We start from the raw sequence: 8,152 nt of genomic DNA, 5'->3' as shown, positions 1-8,152 counted from the left end.
CGGACGAAGTCAGAAAACAGAAGTGATAGTTTGAAAATAATACAACATGTATGATGATTTGACATTATTATTTTAATTTATATGCTAAATTATAACAACAATTGGAAAGAACATTAATATTAAAGTTGTTGTAGTATAGATGACTGGAACAGATCAAGTATTCAGAGTTGACACAGTAGAGTCAGTGGGTGATGACAGCTCATCGTATTCGGCGGCAGTGTCCTGTCTGTATGTAATAGGCGTAGAATAATCACAGCAACTTTCCTTCTGCCCTCTGCTGAGGTCTCCTCGACCATCATTTGGCTGTAGTACGCATCCATGCTGAAACTACTGTCTACTCGAGGCTTCTGGCTCATACCTACGGCTATATGCTCCAGCCACTGTTGTTTCTGACTCATAATCAGAATAGCCTTGGTGATGAGTCCGCATTGGAAGTATCTGTGCTCTTTTTATGACGTCAATAAAAGCTTGCGTTGTTCCGGAATCTTTTTCATGTCTTCTAGTAATGAAATCAGAAATAGTCTATCTGAATCAGATTCTTGGTTCCTTTCACGCTCCTCCCTCAGTGCGATACTCTGTTGTAGTACATCAATCAATCCGTCGTCGTTGCTTTTCTGCTTCTTTCTGGGAAGAAGTGAAGGTCTTTGTACGCCACTTCCCCCATAGTTACTTTCAGCAACGTCACTTGCGTCCAGGCAACCTTGAGTTGTATTGTCTACAACCGTTTCCTTAAGATGCGGTAATTGCTCGAAATACACGTAAGGTCTTTTACGCAAAGCTGCTGATCCACTTTTGGCACCTGTTCTTCGTTTTAATTCCCTTCTGAAACTTGTCCTAATATTCTTCCACTTCTGCTGTAGAGATTTGCCTGCAAAAAAAGTCTCTGTTAGCGGCGCCGATCGGGTGAAATTAGGGATGTTAATATGACTAATCTATTATAATGTAATAAAATTCCTGGCATAAGTACTTGGGTTTCAGTTTTTCATATGAACATATATTTCGTTTCAGATATCTGGCTACAGGATGAACTATGGCAGCACTGAGTCACAATTTTCGGATCGGATGTACTACTGTCCGAGAAATCATATATGAAACTTGCTTGGCGATTTGGGACAAAATGAGACAGACTACTGTGGCCGAGCGGTTCTAGGAGCTTCAGTCTGGAACCTCGCGACCGCTACGGTCGCAGGTTCGAATCCTGCAACCGAGCGAGGTGGCGCAGTGGTTCGACGCTGGACTCGCATTCGGGAGGACGACGGTTCAATCCCGCGTCCGGCCATCCTCATTTGGGTTTTCCGTGATTTCCCTAAATTGCTCCAGGCCAATGTCGGGATGGTTCCTTTCAAAGGGCACGGCCGACTTCCTTCCCCGTCCTTCCCTAATCCGATGAGACCGATGACCTCGCTGTCTGGTCTCCTTCCCCAAACCAACCAACAACAACAATCGAATCCTGCCTCGGGCATGGATGTGTATGATATCCGTAGGTTAGTTAGGTTTAAGTAGTTCTAAGTTCTAGGGGACTGATGATCTCAGATGTTAAGTCCCATAGTGCTCAGAGCCATTTGAACCATTTTTACTATAATTACAAAAATTATTTTTCGATCGTTTTACTTGCTTTTTGTGACACAGATTATAAATTCACTTACACTGATGTTGGAGCATATGGAAAATGTAGTGATTCATGTATTTTTAAGAAATCAGTTCTGTATGAAAAACTCCTAAATAAAAATTTACAAATACCAGAGAAAATCTCAATATCAACAATGGAACATCGATGCCGTACGTCATTGTCGGAGATGAGGCGTTTGGTATGTCTGAAAATTTAATGAGTCCTTATGGAGAAAGGAGTTTAACAGGCAAAAAAAGAATCTTCAACTACCGACTGTCTCGGGCTAGGCGATTTATAGAATGCACGTTTGGCATTCTGGCAAATAAATGGAGTATTTTTCATCACCCTATGGATGTTCGGGAAGAATTTGCAATTGCCATAATAAAAGCATGCTGTGTTTTACATAATTATGTGCGAGAAAGAGATGGCTACAAATTTGCAGACACACTGTACGTCCCTCCAGAACTGGAAATTTCCCCAGGTCCTACAAGAGTAAGGTGCTATAAAGACTCCTATTATTACTAGGCTAATTACTATTTAGCTCTACAGGGCCTTTATACTGAAATGGTTCTCCACACCACCTAGTATTGACTTCTATGTGTGTGAGTAACTGTTTGTTCACTGTTGTGGGTAAATACATACAGCGTACACAGGGCGGTGTGTGAAACTGATAGCGATTACACTCTTCCGCTGTTGTAGAAATCTGCTCCAGATGCTGCAGATACCGTGTTGAGCTGAAAGTGGTAACCAAAGTACGGAGAAATATTCTTCGGGGCTCTGTTGCATAGCAATCAGATTGCTTTCAGTTCTGAGAAATGTCCAGTTACTATTGTGGATTTGAATGATCCATGAAGTGACTTCTTTTCCGAAGAAAACATCGAACTATTTCACTAGAACTGAACGCTCCCGTCGGAACTGTTCTCAGCTGTGGGATATTAGTAGATCACAATAGCAGTATATCGCTGGGTGTATAATAAGACGTACCTTCTTGAAATGAACAATATTTTTATTGTTCTATTAACTGATTTCCTTCCATATGCACTTATATTTTACAATATGAATCACAAACTCGCAATGGCGTCGATTTTTACATCACAAGAATGGCTCTCCTCTCCTCAAATTTACTCTTAACAAGAACAAAACAAAATACTATATCCTAAGAATAATTATGTGAGCGCTGACCGCCACAGAGTAATAAACAATATCTTTGTCTCTCTCTCGCACTGTCACAGCAAGTTACGCTGCATGATACATCATAGTGCCGTTCATCAGCATTAGCATACAGAGGTTTATTTGCGGATTATTTTACAAATGGAAAGCCGCTGGAATGCAAAACAGAATTGCATTGGGGTAATAATTATATGTGTTAATTGAATTGTGGATGTGACTATTACTGCTTTCATGTGAATTATTGTGTATTATTGTTAGGTACCCTCTTCTTGATTATTGTACCTATAACCTATTTTATTATGTAATAAATAGTAAATGACTTACCGAATTCATTCTTTTCGTTTTCCGTCATATTTTCCTCACACATTATATTTGCGATTTCCTCCCATCTTCTTCTCTTTCACGTCACGGTCACTGTACTCCTCACAAGATACGTCCCAGATTGCTCTTCGCCTTTCAATTTCTTGAATAAATTTCTCGGTGTCGAAAGACATCGCGACTTTTGGCTCGAGGTGCAGACAAGGTGTGGCTGCTCGGACCTGCGGGGACTGAGGCAGCCACACACGCTCTTTGCGGGATCCGCAGCTCGCCACTGGCTGCGCGCAACCGCCTGGCTGCCGTGCGGTCGCCCGTGTTCTGTTGGCTGCCGCGGCCACAAAATCGTGGCTGCCTAGTGCGCGGACTGCAATCAACTGCCATTGTTTTATTGGCTGCCGCAGCCTGGCTGCCTAGTGGGTTACCGGCCTAACGCCCGAGAGCAGCGGTGTTTGCATAGAGTTGTCAGACGTAACAGACAAGCAACACTGCGTGAAATAACGTGCGACGTACGATGATTGTATTCGTTAAGACAATGCGGCGAAATTCGGCATTAATGGGCTATGGCAGCAGACGACCGACGCGAGTGCCTTTGCTAACACGACATTGCTTGCAGCGCCTCTCGTAGTCTCGTGAGTATATCGACTGGACCCTAGACGACTCGAAAACCGTGGCCTGGTATGATGAGTCCCGATTTCAGTTGGTAAAACTTGATAGTAGGGTTCAATTGGGGCGCGGACCCCACGAAGCCACGGACCAAAGTTGCCAATAAGGCACATGCAAGCTGGTGGTGGGTCCATAATGGTGTTTACAAGGAATGTACAGGGTCCTCTGGTCCAACTGAACCGATAAATGGAAATGCCGTGTGGCTAGGGCCTCCGGTCGGGTAGACCGTTCGCCTGGTGCAAGTCTTTCGAGCTGACGCCACTTCGGCGACTTGCGTGTCGATGGGGATGAAATGATGATGGAAGACACACAACACCCAGTCGTCACGAGGCAGAGAAAATCCCTGGCCCCGCCGGGAATCGAACCCGGGACCCCGTGCGCGGGAAGCGAGAACGCTACCGCAAGACCACGAGCTACTGAACCGATCATTGACCGGAAATGGTTATGTTCGGCTACTTGAGGACCATTTGCTGCCATTCATGAACTTCACGTTCTCAAACAAAGACGGAAATTTCATAGATGACAATACGCCATGTTAACAGGCCACAGTTGTTTGAAGAATATTCTGTACATAACCAAGAGGTCAGTTCGTGCACAAAATCATGAATTATGGAGGGCTTTAGAGGCAGAATGGCTAAATGTTTCTGCAGGGGACTTCCAACGGCTTGTTGAGTCCATGCCACGTCGAGCTGCTGTGCTACGCCGGGCAAAAGGAAGTCCGACACGACATTAGTAGGCATCTCATGACTTTTGACGCCTCAGTGTATTCTTTGTCACTTTTGACCCAAAGTGTTCCTTCGGGGTTTCTAAATTTTGGAGAGGAATCGTTTTACGTTTCTTTGAGCTCAGTTACATAATGTTCTCCTTAAGAGTTAAGCAGCCAGTCTGGTCTATATTCGATCAACTTGCCATTACAAATCAATCATACACCTACTTATCAGTGAAATTAATTTCAAAGCATGTCTCTCTCGTGCTGTATATTTTTTGTACACATGCTAGTATTAATGATGTACGCCATACTCAGTTTGGTTTGGTTGTAATTAAATGTGACTTTTTACAATCTGAAGCCATATTCGACAGACTCATTCTGTAGTTTATGTATTAATTACCCATGAATGATTACAGCCATACAGCTACAGTCACACTAGATAGAATTAAAATTTATCAGATGCCTAAGTAGGTGCTTTCTCCCTCGGGAAGATAACGCGCTACTTATCCAGTGACGTTTCTAGTTGCTACTTCCTAAGTGAACGTCTTTACATTCACATCTATAGTCCGCAGAGGATGCTCCCGTTGTACCTTTTATTACGGCTTCTTCCTGTTCCACTTACGTATGGGGCACGCTGTAAGTAGTCTAATCTTGTCTTCGCGCTCCCTACGAGAGTGACACATAGGGCATTATAGTGTATTACTAGAGCCCTCACTTAGAGCTGGTTCTTGAAAATTTGTTAGCAGGCCTTCACTGGAGAGTTAGCGTCTATCTTCAGGCGTCTACCAGGACAGTTTTTTTCAGTATCTTGTGAATTTTTCGTAAGAGGACACTTAACATCACCTGCTTCATTTAAGTTACATAAGAACGACGTATTATGGACATGTAGGTAGCTACCGAAAATTTGGAAACATTAACAAAGGTCAGTATTTAAAGGCAAGTGGATCATCAATTAATATTTAAGAAGACTCATCACATACAGTTCAGTATTTCTCATGGAATTCCACAAGCTAGAAAAATAGTTTTATCAAATAATGAAACACAAGAAGTAGGCAGTATCACAATCTTAACTGTAAATGTGCATTATGGCATATGTATGTTATGTTACGACTTTAGTGTAAACTGCAGCACTGTCTGCGGTGCTCACAGGCTCCCTTTTCTGTCTGTACGGTACCTCACATATAGTGTCACTCTTTGTGACAGTTTATATGTCGTATATAGACAAAAATTCAGGTGATGATGGAGGATGAAACCTTTGAAAACCGTTGTGGTAATAAGCAAACAGTGAATGGTAACAGAAAACTTACTGTTTCATTCGATAATGTAATGTTCCTTCCCATAGATATGTGGGGATATCGACATCAATAGCGCTGCTCGGAGGCGTAAACATCGCTGGGCAAAGAGAGTATGGATGCAGAACAGGAATATCTGTGCAATGACCCTTTTGTGTCGTTAAAAATGTATTGTTCAGTCACAACCGTCTAATCTCTGTTATTAGAATTTTCCTTACACATAGTACGCAAATCTTCCATCAGCGTATACAGCTTTCTCCAAAATCGAAATTACAGTTAATCTGAATGAGCTGATTGCTACAAATATCACCCCTACATAACATGATTTCACAATCAAAACATTATATATGACAGTTCATTTCTTACGGTGTATTATTCCTGTGTAAAAAAATTTCAGAATAGGTTGCGACATGTCGGATTGGATCATTCCCTTCTAAGCCACATGATTGGGGTACAGTAAGCAGACCAAAACCATCTCACAAACTTGGGGAAGTAATGTCTGCCATGTCTGTCACATTCGGTAAGTCTTATGAGCCTCGTGAGTCGGGCCAAATGTCGAGTATTTCAGGTAAACTAAATATGAAAGCCTTATCATCAGAATAAATTTAAAGTCATCCTCAAGCTCCAGAAGCTAAAATTCTTATGGATGATGCCGTTATACCAGTTGTCGTTCTTTACATGGTAGCCTCTCGTCGTTAGATATACTGTCAGTGCCCTCGAGATTCACTGCAGTATCGAGAGGGCTCAGACGAAATAAAAAGCAAAAAAAAAAAAAAAAATGGTTCAGATGGCTCTGAGGACTATGGGACTTAAGTTCTAGGGTCATCAGTCCCCTAGAACTTAGAACTACTTAAACCTAACTAACCTAAGGACATCACACACATCCATTCCCAAGGCAGGATTGGAACCCACGACCGTAGCGGTCACGCGGTTCCAGACTGTAGTGCCTAGAACCGCTCGGCCACTCCGGCCGGCGAAATAAATAACAATTGCATTTAATGGACCATAAATTCTGATCACACGCACACTAGTAACTGAAGTTATAACGAAGCACGGTATCACGCCCAAAATCATACTTGCTGAAAATTACGTCCTATGACATAAATATTATGAACTAGGTCGTACAAAAAAAAAGAAAAAAGATATTGCAAGACTTACGGAGTTAACAGGATCTAAATGCCACATGCAGCGTGTGGTCTCTTAAGACTCCTTGATGTGGACAGTAATATAGGGTAACGGCCAGACAGTTACTCATAATGACACAACAAGTATATCCTACGAACTCCAGTGAAAGTGATTGGAATTATTGCGATAAAATACAATAATAAATAGGGCTGATCGTATTTGGACGGTGCACTGACAGAGAGTGAGGTGGAAATAACGAGCAAAAAATTGTTAAAACAGTGACAATAGTAGCCTGCAAATTTCAGATTCCATAATAAGGAAAATGGTAAACAGCTGCTACATGAAAATGAACAATGGAGCAACAGGAATGTATACAGCTTCATTATAAACTGAATTTGCGAGTTTAAATGCTGTAGTAATGTATCTAATTGCCTGCTGCTACCAATCCACAAGCACAGCAAATCATCCACGTATTTAAACTAGCAATTAATTTTACAATTGAGCTGGGAGGCTTTTCTATAAAGTTGTGGGACCTTCTTATATATACTAGCATAACACAACACTTAGTTAACATTTGTAGAAAAAAATGTAGCTACATATACGGTAAGCCCTGCATGCTCCCAGTACCCACGCAGCCGCAAACATGCAGCTTTTAATTCGATGGTGCATCGCCTCATATCTGTTCCATCATCTGAAACAGCTTTTCAGTCATAACTACAGACCATCAAACATACCACTTCCAACAATGGGTATAGGCCTCTCTTCTTCATGACTTCTAAACTTCTACAAAACCTGTAACACATCGGCTTGCTCTGATTGTTGAAATTATTGTGATACTGCCCACAGGACAAACTACGCAATTTTCTTGCTGCTCCAGCTGTATCAGTAGTGTTTCTGTACTTGTATTGACTTCAGAATCTGATTCTAGAAAGCTTTTGTTACAAACAGAATTTACCATAAATGACATAAACACTTCCTCAGTTGCTCGTAATTCAAGCTCATTTACGTTTACGTCTTTTCTGCTCTTTCCCTCTCCTTTTATGCCTCCTTTAACCTTTCTGCTCTCACCCCTTCTGTTCTCTCGTTTTCTGCACTCTACCTTTCCTTTTCCTTCTCCGTCTCCATCTTCTTTGTCTCCATCTCTGCTCTCTTCCTTTCCTTTTTCTCCACTCTCTCCCTCTTCTCTTTTCTGTCTCTCTATTCTTCTTCTTCTTATCCTTTCTTTCCCCACTGGTCTTCTGTCTTTTTTATCTTCACCTGTTATTT

At 41.9% G+C, this 8,152-nt stretch overlaps 1 protein-coding gene across 1 annotated transcript; it reads right to left on the bottom strand.

Moving 5' to 3' along the window:
* Positions 1-449: 449 nt before the first annotated feature.
* Positions 450-3,273, bottom strand: LOC126184267 (uncharacterized). The gene is made up of 2 exons (XM_049926641.1): positions 3,143-3,273; positions 450-624 (listed from the first exon to the last, which is right to left on the bottom strand). The coding sequence occupies exons 1-2, from the start codon at positions 3,271-3,273 to the stop codon at positions 450-452; spliced, it is 306 nt and encodes a 101-aa protein (XP_049782598.1).
* Between the last annotated feature and the right edge of the window lie 4,879 nt (positions 3,274-8,152).

Source organism: Schistocerca cancellata, chromosome 4 (assembly GCF_023864275.1).
Source record: "Schistocerca cancellata isolate TAMUIC-IGC-003103 chromosome 4, iqSchCanc2.1, whole genome shotgun sequence".
NCBI classification, from domain to species: Eukaryota; Metazoa; Arthropoda; class Insecta; order Orthoptera; family Acrididae; genus Schistocerca; species Schistocerca cancellata.
This window is presented reverse-complemented; position numbering and strand designations above follow the sequence as displayed.